Consider the following 12,529-nt stretch of genomic DNA (forward strand, 5'->3'; position numbering starts at 1 on the left):
GTGAACTCATTAAGATTTCAGCTTTACTTCTTTCATCATCGTCTATATTTCTGTCAGGCTTTCACATGACCCATTACCTGATGAGCTCATAAAGCGGCTTTCTACCTGAGTCCACCCCACTGGAGATCACACGGTCTTGACATCCTTCCTCATCTGGGGTGGACACAAGTCCCCACAGAGCCTCTTGCTAGGATTAGGGGAAATATTTCCCCCCAGGAGCCCTTCCTTCAGAGGTCCTGAATCTTTTGAAGAGCTGTGACAGCTAGTATTATTATGATTACCATTTATTGTTATTAGCTATTGCTCGAGACCTTTTAGGTCCTCAGTTTCCTCATCTGCAGTATGAAGGGGTATCCCTAGATGGAAGCTGAAGCCCCTTCCGGTTCCAGATTAAAGATCCTCTCTATGGCTGAAGAGGAGGTGTGGAAGCATCCATGCCTTTGGCCCCTTTGCCTCCTGAGCTCCCAGCTCCCTGCAAAGTCAATTCCTTTTCATTGCAATTCCAAGAAAGCCCAAGTTTATGAGCAGGAAATGACTTTTGTGCCACAGGGAGAACGAATTTGAGATTATTGGCAATTAAAAGATATCAAAGCCAGCCCCGGAACTATACAGTTTGCCATGATGTATTTGCCATGACTCAAATATCTCAGTGGAATTTGATTTATAAAGATTTAGATCTCAAATTTAAGAACAAAATGGCAGGTGGAGATTCAGCCAGAACAGGGTTTATCTCCTACAGGGTATTTTTAGACATTTCCTTTAAAGACTGATTAGGTTCACTGTTTGAGCTTTATCAGGTTTTGTATCTAATTGTCAGAAAGTAAAAAAGAGTGCCTGACAATGGGGCCCTGTCCCTCCCTGGTTTAGCTTGAGTGCGTCTAGGCCTCGCCTCCTGCAGATGAGCTCACTTTGTCATGGGAGGGGTTCAGAGTCACCCCTAAACCCAGACACACTTTGGCTTGTCCAGGACTTGGCTGGAGACCGCTCTTGTTAGTTTTGAGTGTGAACGTGAGCATTTACATCTTGGAAATCAGAAGCCTACAAGTCAGGGCTTGATTTATTATTTGTGCATTGTCTGGACTGGAGAAAGTGAGGCAGGAAGTGTTAATGATGCAGATTAAACTGAAAAGTGTGAATTAACTTTTTTTGGTTGTTAAACATTTGCCAGCAAATGCCTGGTTCACCCTCTCCCTCAGTGAGTTCTCTCTGTCTCCGTCTTTCTCTCACTCTCTAGCTCTCTCTTCTCTTTGTCTGTGTCTCTCTATGTCTGTCTGTCTCTCTCTTCTCTCCTCTGTCTGTGTCTCTCTGTCTGTCTGTCTCCCTCATCTCTGAGAGATGGCTTACTCATTTAACCCTGGGGAGAGGTAATGAGCTTGGACTCAGCATCCTGGATATTGCTTCCTTGCCAGGAGGACTGAAGGACATTTCAGGAAGCTGCCACCTCCCTTCTAGCCCTCATGGCTGCCCAACCCCAGCAGCACATTGTGATCATCACAAAGGAGCCATGGCTAAAGTCTGTCTTGTGCTTCAGAGCAGCCCTTCAGAAGACGGATGCCCTTCTCTAAAGGCTGGGAAGGGGCTGGAAGGGGAGTTTCTCTTCTGTGATTTTGGGAATCTGGCTCCAGAAATATGGAGCTTTTGGTTCCTCATCCATCACCATCACTCAGACCAGCTGCCCCTCGCAGGCAGCAGACCTGGCTGGCACCAACCCACCCATCTTGCCCAGACAGGGTAGTCTCAGCAGTGTCTCTGCTGCTGCCTGGGTCATTTCCTGCTGGATTCCAGGCAGGTATCCTTACTTTTTAGGTCCTACTTGGCCCACGTTGACTCGGACACAGATGACTTTCCTTGTCTGCATGCCGACAGAGCATGTGGCCTCCCCATTCCAAGCTGCAGAAGTGTTGAAGGAGGAGACAGAGCTGTCCTCAATGCATGGGCCCCAAGGGCCCGTTTGCCAGTGGTAAACAGTGCATGGATGCTCATTGCAGCTGCGTGTCTCCTGGAGGGCACTGTGGCTCGGGCATGGAGTGCCACCTGGAATGATAAGGCACACATTAGAATGAGGATCACAGGCCCAGCTCAACACAACAAGCATTTACTCCACACTTAATACATGTCAGGTTCTGTGCTAGGCACCGGATACAAAGACAAAAAATAATAATAGCTCACACTGATATTGCACCTACTATGTGGCAGGCACTGTGCTAAGCACTTTACAAAGATTATTTCACATGATCCTCACCATAGCCCGGGGAGGTCGATGGGGAAACTGAGGCTCCTAAGGGTAGGTTGATGAGTTTCCTGATGCTGAGATTCCTGAGAGCATGGTGGAGTTGTAAGGAGTGCAGCAGAGGGCAAGGAAGAGGGCGGCCAGCCTGCCGCTCTTCTCCATCTGTGGCATCCTACCCTGACCCCTTGCCTTCACCCAGGCGTAGAAGTCCCCCAGATTCCTTGCCACTGCTTTCCTGATCACCTCCTCCATCCCTACTAGCCTTCTCTCACTTTTAAAATCACTTTGTATAGAATTTATTTTTATTGATTTAGGTACATATGATACGCCACTCCCCTCCCCAGTAGAATGGAAGGTCCTTGAGGACAGGGCAGCCAGGCGGCACAAGGGAGTTCAAATCTGGCCTCATATACTTACTAGCTGTGTGACCTTGAGCGAGTCACTTAACCCTTGTTTGCATTAGTTTCCTCGTCTGTAAAATGTGGTGCCTAGGAAGGAACAAAATATTCCAGAGATTGTCTGCCTAGGGCAGTGTATGGCAAGACTATTCCTTTTATTCTTTTGAGAGTGGCCACTAGACATCCCTTCATGTGGTCCAGATTACAGCAGCATTTTCAGTGGCAGCTTTGCAGGCTTACAGGCCCCCCAGAACTCTGAGATCTTTATCAAATAAATGACTGGCTAGCCATGCAGCAGCCACAGCATCCCAATTGGAAGGATGTCAGCAGCCACATGGGCCATTCTGGATCGGAACAAAATCTGTTTACCAAGAATGTCTCTGAGAAGTGGGCATCCAGCCTTCCCTTGAAGACACTGAGAATGAGAAACTTACCAGCCCCCCTCTGGAGCCCTGTGGACCTCTCCCTCCCATCCCTGAAAGCTTTAACTGTTAAGAGATTTTTTCCATAACACAAGTCTAATTTATTCATTGCTTGTGGTGCCATCCTAGAATGCTAAGTAGAGCTAGTGTAATCTGTGGTTCATGTGGGGGCCCTCTAGATTCCTGAAGATAATTGCCATATCACCCCTAAGTCTTAGCACCATAGATTTAGAGCTAGAGAGGAATTCAGAGGTGATCTAGTCCAATCTTCTGATTTTACAGATGAGGGAACAGAGGTCTAGGGATGATGGCAGCTGATGCCCTTTGCAAGGTCTTTTGTTACCCCTTCAAGAGAAGAAACACAATAGAGTTGAAACACCACTGTCCTTGAAGGTGGAAGATCTGGCTGGACCTGGGTCCCAGCTCCATCATTCATGAGATACATGGCTTTCAGCAGAAGTGCATTAGATTCTGTGGTCCTCATTATCCACATTCATAAAGCACCACTCCCCTTCCCATTCACTGAGGTCATGTGAATCAAGCTCACCTATGGGGGAGGGAGAGTTCCTCACTAGCTCTCATGTTTCCATATGTGTGTGTGTGTGTGCATGTGTGTATGTATATATATATATGTGTGTGTGTACATGTATATGTGTACATGTGTGTATGTATATGTAAATGTGTATATATGGGTGCATACATGCATATGTGTATGTATATGGGTGTGTATGTATATGTGTGTGCATGCGCGCATGTGTGTGTGTGCTCACGAGCACTTGCAGATTTGGAGAGAAGTGCTCAAAGGAACAGGGATTCTTGTGTCCCAGTGGAGGTGCTACCACTCCTCTTCCAACTCACAACGGTCATGTGAATCAAGGGAGATAACACAAGTGTTTTGTGACCAGGAAATATGACCTGAATGTAAGCTGTTGCCTTGGCTCCCTGTATCAGTGTTTGGTACTTGGGATAATCTTGACACATCCCAGGTACTCTGATAAAAATGATACAGCAGCAGCAACAGACCCTTTAAATAGGAACTTTCTACTCTCTTGACTTAAGGACAATTGATTGTATCCATTCATGTCAGCATTCACTTCCTATGCATTGGGACAGCACACACATCTGGTGGAGGGGAACATTATTAACAGCTGGCTGAGGAAGCTATTACATCAGGTCCTTTCCCACTTTGCACAAATCGATGCCCTGTTCTTCCTGTGCTGAATGGCCAATTAGTTTAAATGAGAATCAACTCCAGTTGATGTTGGACCCAGGGAATGATGTTTCTAAATCCATTCTCCTTTCTAATGGAGTTTGCAAAGTTATAGAACATGACATTTCAAACATCCCTGACTGGACCAGCCCATGATCCCCTATGTGCAAATAACTGGGTATTGCCCCTTCTCCCTACAAATGCTTTTAGTGAAAAAGGAAACTTTATCAATACTGCTTGAGATTTCCATCGCAGACCGGTACAACAATCCACCCGACTGTGCAAAAGCTGCACCGGGGTTGATATTTTTTTATTTTACAGAGTACTGCAGAGTCTTAAATATTGCTAAGTCCAAACAAATACCAGGGTAATAAATGGAGGTTTAATCAGTAAAAAAGGAAGCCCATGATCCAGGAAATCCAAGTTCGAAGCCTGCCCTTCCTTCAGATTTCACCTGAACTATGTCTCCTCCTCTGCTTCTTGTTCCTGACTCTTATTGTTACCAAGGACAACAGTGAGCTCTTATAATTTGTACATTCAAACACGCACATGAAGAGAAGGCCCCCCATGATCTGATGGGAAGCACCAAGTAGAGGATGGTGTCATTCTCTAGCACTCTTGTCAGTTCACACAAACCTAAAAAGTGGGGCGGAGGTATTTAAACATTTAAACAGTAGGAAGGTTTGGCAAATCTGCATGACAGCTATTCTCTGGGTCACCCTTCAGAAGAACTTAGAAAAGAGCTCTCCATGGTATCTAGATCTAGAAGGAATGGCTCACCTGTGGAGGAGGGGGAGTTCTTCACTAGTGCTCACGTTTGCATATGTGTGTGTATATGTGTATGTATATGTATATGTGTACATGTGCATGCATGAATATGTAAACATCTATATATGTGTATGTGTATGTATATGCATGTGTGTATGTATGTGTGTGTGTGTGTGTGCTGATGAGCACTTGCAGATTTGAAGAAGAGAAGAGCTGAAAGGAACAGGGATTCCTGTGTCCCAGTCCAGCAAACATAGAGCTGACCAGGGCTGCACTCCATCACCAGTCCGACAATTAGAGGTCCAATTGTAGGGCAAAGATTTTTCCAGAATTCAAAGGAAACCTATATGTCATCATCCAGCAAAGCAACTAACAATGATGGTCCTTCAAAGCCCACAGAGTAATGCTAGCTGGCATCTTTAAAATGCCTTCAAGTTTGCAAGGCCATTGACCTGCATTATCTCATTCAAGCCCCACAAGGACCATGAGGCAGGCACTGTAGGTATTACAGTTTCCATTTTACAGATGAGGAAACTGAGGCTCAGAGACATTAAGTGAGTTGCTCCACATCTGGTAAGCATCAGAGACAGAAGCAGAGCACACCAGCTATTTCACAATCATCAATGAGAGGTAAACAGGCAAGCATGCGTGGGAAACAGACATGGTTGCCCATGATCAGTAGAGGTGGCTTCAGTGAACAGAAACAACCCAAGCCTGGGGGTCAGAGTCCTCCAGAGTTCCAATCCCAGTTCTCCCTGAACCAGGTTGCCCCCTGATCCCCAACTCCCTTTAGGATCCCAGTATTTGGAGATGGATGGGGCCTTGCAGAGGAAGAAGTCTGACCTTCACCTGGCAGATGAAGGGACAGACTCAGAATGGAAATGACTTCACTAAGGCCATGTAGACATTGAACAGCAAAGCTGACATTTGAACCCAAGTCTTCTGACTCCCAATTCAGTGCTCCTTCCAATACACCACAAAATCCCTCTCTGATTCTCAGTTTCCTCATCTGTAAAATGATGGGGGAGGAGGTATTCACGGAATCATATAATTGCAGATAATGTGACTATTGACCAAGAGTTGGCAGGAATGGGGACCTTACAGGTCATCTCAGAGAGGTTCACTAAGGGTGGGTGGGTCACACAAAGAGCAAGTGGCGGGTCCTGGGCACCCCAAATTCAGTGCCAGTTCCCATGAGGCCTCATTTCCCCCCTGCTTCAATACCAGAGGGTGTTTGCTGGGCTTTCTAGGTGTCTGTCCTGCCCAGATAGGAGGCATTGTTCTCACTGTAAATACCGTGGGCTTTAGATCTGGGAACAGAGGTGAAAGGGGCAAATTACAAAGAGATCTGAGGAACCTTCACAGGGGTAGCCTGAAGGTTAAGACCCACTGTCATGGATCTTATAGAAGCCTCAATATGGTGAAGGAAGAAGGTGGAAAGGTATGCCACTCGAAGACAAAGGAGGAGGTGAATCACAATGACTACAGCAGCATCTCCCAACGGGACCAAGGAGCATCAGGCATCATACTTTGTCATACCTCATACACATCAACGGTATTCGGGAACAATGAAGGCAAAGAGTTAAAGGAAGGAAGGAAGGAGCAAGAAGGAAACAACATGGAAGAAAGGAAAGAAGCAGGGAGTAAGAAAGGAAGGAAGGAAAAAAGGAAGGAATGAGTGAAACATGCAAGGAAGAGAAAAGGAAATAAAAAAGAATGACCCAGCAAAAAAAAAAGAATGGAAAGAAATGGAAAGGAAAGAAAAGAGAGAGACAGAAGGAAAAAGAAAGCTAAGGGAAGAGGAAAGGGCAAATGATCGTCTTGGTCACCCCCTCCACAGGAAGGCTGAAGGATGTGTCTGCACAGCAAGCCTCTGCTACTTTTGATCTTGAAGTTTACAATGCTGTTATGTGCATCTTAGTTTTCAAGTCTAGAATGAATGTGAAATAATAATAGCTAATATTTATGATAGCACTTATTATGTGCCTGGCACTATTCTAAGTGCTTTATAATTCTGATCTCATTTGATCCTCAGAACAACTCTGGAAGGGAGGTGCTATTATCATCCTCATTTTACAGTTAAGGAAACTGAGGTGGGAAAAGGTGCCCAGAGTCTCACAGCTAGTAAGTGTCTCTGAGGTCTCCGACTCCAGGCTCAGCACTGTGCATACATAGTATGGTGGCCCTTAGCAAGAATCCAGGCATATGCCCTTCTGTGTCTCTTGATCTGTTGTGTAACGGTTGTTGCTTTGCAGCACCAAACCACATGGAGTGGCTGCTCTCCTCCTGAAGTGTAGGGGGGGACAACATCCCTGTGGAGCTCTACCCCCAAACTGTGTTTCCCTGAGCCTTGCACACTCATTGGGCTCATAAACATTAGCTGGCTGGTTATATTCTTGAGTGTCAAGGAAAAGAGTCAGCTCTGCAGAAGACTTTTTTTAGAATATAAGTGTTTAAGAAATCTTGTGCATCATGCAAGGCAAATATCATTGGCCACTAATGAAAAAAGTGGAACTCCAAGGCAAAACAAAGAAACTGCCCCAGCTGCCCTTTCTGTCTCCTGCCACCATTACTGGAGCTTTGTACTTTGACAGATGGGCCATTAAGATGAACAACAGACCCAGCCCAGAGAAGGTACCAGGGTATGGCTCCCAACTACTGGAACAGCACCATTCTTATTCAGGCGATGCTTTGAAATCACCTCATTTGGTGATTTATAGCATTCAAGGAAGAGTTTTCCAGTAAAGTTTGCTTGTGATGCTGTCCTGACACTTTATTAAATATTACTGAGCTCCCCAAAGCTCCCTTTCCAAAACAAGCGGCCAACAGGCATCTGTGAGCAATATGAAACAGATATCAAGAAAACCTCCCATGACCCAATGATGTGAGGCTATGCCTCTAGAAAATGATGCCCTGCTGGCATCAGTGCCTGTGATGTCTGCTATATTTACAAGAGGCAAGGTGACAACAGATCTAATTGTCATGAAGTATGAAGCCCTGCTGCCGCTGATCGCCCTTAAGATAAGACCATAATCTGAGCAAAGCTTCGCCCTCTTTAGTTCCAGAAGGAGTAAGAGTGTCACCTCTAGGAGGTTACATTTCCTCTTCGTTTCTGAGCTGAAGTCTCATATTCATTTTGATTTCTGGGGCAAATGGGAAAGTATCAGTGAAGGAAACAATATCTGTAAGTTTCTTAAGAACAATATAAGGATTTCAAAGTGTCTGCTTATAATCCCATTACAGAGGGTGGGGGAATAAATCCCATGTTTGCCTTAATGAAGTGGATGGCTTTTTGGATAAATATTCTACATGTGGAAAGACAAGTTTTCCAAAGAATAAGGTACTCATATATTTGTTATAGAAAGTGTTCCCAGATAGATAAATTCTAGGTAGGTGTGCAGGACACACCCTCAATGTGTAAGCATAACAGAGTGATTATTTGGGAGAAATCATGGTATATCACAGCCACATTTGCACAAAAGGCTAAGCCATTTGCCTTGACAGTGATCCACAGTGTTGACCCATAGCTCTTTGAAAGGGCATGGTTCAATGTGACCAGGCATGGTTTGATTGCATGTATTGCTTGCTCCTGTATCATTTTATTGGATGTCAAAATTAAAGACAGTATTCTACATCATCACCAGTAGGAGACAAATTAGCATTTTGGACAGCCACTTTAGAGGCAATTGTCAAGATCAAAGGAGATAATATTTGAAAAAAGGTTAACACAAAGCCTCGCACTGAGTACATGCTTATTAAATCTTGTTCCCTTTCCCCTTTTCCTAATGAAAACTTAAGATGTCATGTGCATGAGTATTTGACATATCACCTATGAATTGAGAATGAAAACAGTGTCTTCCACTCAGTGCCAACATACTTTGGAAAAAATGCCCACTATTTTACTGATCAGTTTGGAGAGTCTAAATTAGGGCTTCTCAAGCTCTTTGGCCTTAGGACTCCTTTACACTCTTAAAAATTACTATGGAGACTTTGTTTATGTGGGTTATACCTATCACTATTTAGCATATTAGAAATTAAAACATCTTAATGTTGTTATGATAATAGTTTTGACCTCACAGACCCTCTGAAAGGATAAAGATCCCTGAACCAGACTTTGAGAACTGCTGGTCTAAATGAACAGGAAAAAACCAACCAAACAAACAAGAGGAAAATAAATGAGGATCATTTCAAAGAACTTATATGCTACAGTTAGCATTTATATAGCTACTTAGGGTTTGCAAAGTGCTTTACAAATATGATCTTTACAAATATGAGGAAACCGAGACTGAAAGAGGTTAAGTGACTTACCCAGGGTCACACAGCTAACAAGTATCTGAGACTGGATTGGAACTGAGGTCTTCCTGACTTTAGGCCCAACATTTTGTCTGCTGAGATAGCCAAGTGACACAGGGCATACAGTGCTAGTCAGAAAGACCCGAGTTCAAGTGCTGCCCCCTGATATATTCTAGTTGTGTGATTATTGTCAAATTTCTGATTCTCAGTGCCCCAGGCCACCTCCTAAACCTGTGTTATAAAGGAATTGATGATCTGTATCATCATGGATGTTTCCATGACTGGAGTTCCCCATGAAATCAAAGGTCTTGCTTCCTACAGCTCCCTCCCCCTTTGCCCCAATTCAAGGGAAATAAATGATTCCTGGAAAGGAAGGAAGCCAGAGGAAGTTCTAATTTGTAATATTCAGGGACTGATTTCCTTTCAGACTTTGTCTTATGCTTGATGCTGTGGAGAATGATGAACTTGAGTCACTTTGAGGGTAAAAAATGAGAGCTGTGATGATACTGATATCTTAAAAAAGAGTCCCTTAGAAAACAAGGCTCATTCTGATTAAAGGGAGAAAGCCAAGACAGATTCCCTAGTGCCTCATTGCATGCCAAGCCTTCCCCGAGCCTGTGCTTGGAGAGGGGTGACTTCCCTTGTCACACACAAAGCCGATTAATTGAGCCAGAGATTCTCTTGGCTCCCTGATGGCCTTACCTTCCTCCCCTGCATAGGCCAGAATAGAGCGGGCACGCATCTGTTTCCCATCAGTTGTTTTGCCAGAACAAGTATGCGAGCAGGAGGACCACCCTGACCACGTGCTGAGCACACAGTCCTTGGGGCATGGCACTTCACAGGCCACAGGGATTGGAAAGATGGCATCTCTGCACAGCTGTCTGTCAACCTCTTCTCCTGGGGAAGCAAGGTCCAGAAAGAGTCCATTACAATTACATTAATTTTAAATGTGCAATTGAGACCAGATGGTCACAACAAATAAATTAGACATTTTTTCCCCTTTGTTATTGGACAAAACCAGAGTTGACAGATGAGTTGCCAAAGTGGGGCCCCTCCTGCTAAACATGAAATGAATGCAGATATTGCCACCAGGACCCACAGGAGGCTTGCAGACCAAATTCAGACAGGCTTTAGAGGGGTCCCTACTCTATCCCTTTTGAGATGTCTTCATATAACATATCCCAGTCTCATTTGGTGCCACCAAAAACAAATTGTGTGCTAAGGCTTACAGAAGGCATAGTAGGAAAGCCACTCCTCTCCATCTTGTGGAAAGCAGCCCTGATTTCCTCATAAATAATGAAGAGATTTACAGCACCTGCCATATGCTCTCAGGAGCCATCTCACGAGGATCTAGTTTTCAGAAATTCCATGATAAGGGCTCCCTGGGAACTCATGATGTGTGTGTGTGTGTGTGTGTGTGTGTGTTTGTGACAACTGGAATGTTTCAATCTGATTATTAAAATCAATTTTATCAGTTGAAGATGTGATATGTCAATGAGAGAAGAAGAACAGTAAAAATCCTAGGAAAATTCTGCCTAAGAACCATCTAGCAAATTTCAATTTTATTTAGTTTATATTCATTAAATACTTACTGTGCATAAGGTATTTGTGCAAAAAACCAAGTGTTTTGGGAAAAGGAGATAAAGCTGGTCTCTTCCCTCAGTGACTTTACCATCTACTCTTATAGTCATGGTCATACATAAAAACCATTTAACCCATCCGGATGTAGGGGATGGAGCGTATGGACAAATGATGCACAACACAAGTATGGGTGGATGGGCTGTGATCTACACTGATGCAGACATCACATTATAGGATTTTGGATCATTTCAATTTATTGCTGGAAGGGACCTTTGTGGTCAACAAGTCCAAAGAGGAAACTGAGGCACAGAGAGATTCTGTGATGTGTCCAGGGTCACACATCTAATAAGTATCTAAGGTAGGATTTGAATTTCAAGTCATCTTGACTTCAAGTCCTATATCTTAACCATGGACTCTGCTGCCTCTCAGTATAAACAGTGACCCACAGAAGTGTGAGCATGAACACAACAGGCAAGAAAAGGAGAGGAGCAGGGAACACTCCTGCATTCATCAATAGGAGACAGGGAGGGTAGAGTATGAAAAGATGTAAGGAAAATAGAAATCTGACTACAGTCTGAAGATGCCGATGTTTCCCTAAAACAATTGTAAATAGTCCCAATGAACTGGAGGCAAGGTTTGGTCAACTTTGCTAGGCTTATTAGTGCCGAGACAAAAAGGCTGATTTGGCAGAAACCATCCTTCTTCCAGAGATTATGCCCATAGCAGTGGCTGGCCAGGTTTTCAGTATGGAGAATAGCTGAGAAAGCATGTTGCTTGGCACATACTAAGCCCTCACAACATATCTTTTCATTCATTTCCTTACTCATTCATTCATTCATTCATCCAATCCATTCACTTACTCACTCAAGTTACCTCAAAGAGGAGACTTTAAATGAATGAACCTCATCATGGATGGTATTATTGGCAGGCTGCCCCAGGGAGCTTGGAAGCCCCTGATTGGCTGCTGGGGGGAGGTCTTTTGGGGCTGATATGGCAAACAGAAATCAAAGAGAGGAAGAGAAGTTTGAGACATCATGCCTAAGATTGTCCCGCTCATCATCAAGGATTTCCTAACTACAGGAACTCAGACAGGAACCTGGGTCTTGAGAACTGGCAGGTTTTGTATGTTCCTGGACTGGAATAAGAGCCCTCAGACCACTTCATAGCAAGACAATGGATTTTTGGCTTTAGTGGTGGAGGACATTAAGGAATGTTCTATTCCAATGTTGCTTTTGAAGTCAACAGCTCAGATGTGTCAACAATAATCATGATTAACAGCAGCATGTGAGACCCTTAAGGACAGGGACCATGGTATTTGCCATTTTTTGTATTGCTAGCACTTAACACAGTGCTTGGCACATAACAAGAGCCCAGTAAATGTTTGTTGACTGACTGATTTACATCTACATAACACTTTGAGGCTTGAGACTTATCTTTATCTATATCAAATCTTATTTAGTCCTTACAACAATTCTTGAGGTGGGTGCTGTTATTATTTCCATTGTGCAGATGAAGAAACTGAGGCTAAGAGGGCTTAAATGGCTTGCTTAGGGTCACATAGCTTATAAATGTCAGTCATGATTTGAACCCAGAATTTTATCCATTATGTTGCCTAGTTGCCATGTCT

The 12,529-nt window shown here is 44.0% G+C and overlaps 1 protein-coding gene across 1 annotated transcript in view; it reads right to left on the bottom strand.

Moving 5' to 3' along the window:
• THSD7A (thrombospondin type 1 domain containing 7A) overlaps positions 1-12,529 on the bottom strand; it is a 329,937-nt gene that overhangs the window by 80,854 nt on the left and 236,554 nt on the right. The window contains exons 7-8 of the mRNA XM_021000020.2: positions 10,024-10,218; positions 1,800-2,034 (exon numbers count right to left, since the gene is read on the bottom strand). Coding sequence (XP_020855679.1) covers positions 1,800-2,034; positions 10,024-10,218 — 430 coding nt within the window. The remainder of the gene's footprint in view (positions 1-1,799; positions 2,035-10,023; positions 10,219-12,529) is intronic.

Source organism: Phascolarctos cinereus, unplaced genomic scaffold (assembly GCF_003287225.1).
Source record: "Phascolarctos cinereus isolate Bilbo 61053 unplaced genomic scaffold, phaCin_HiC Scaffold_1;HRSCAF=81, whole genome shotgun sequence".
NCBI lineage: Eukaryota > Metazoa > Chordata > Mammalia > Diprotodontia > Phascolarctidae > Phascolarctos > Phascolarctos cinereus.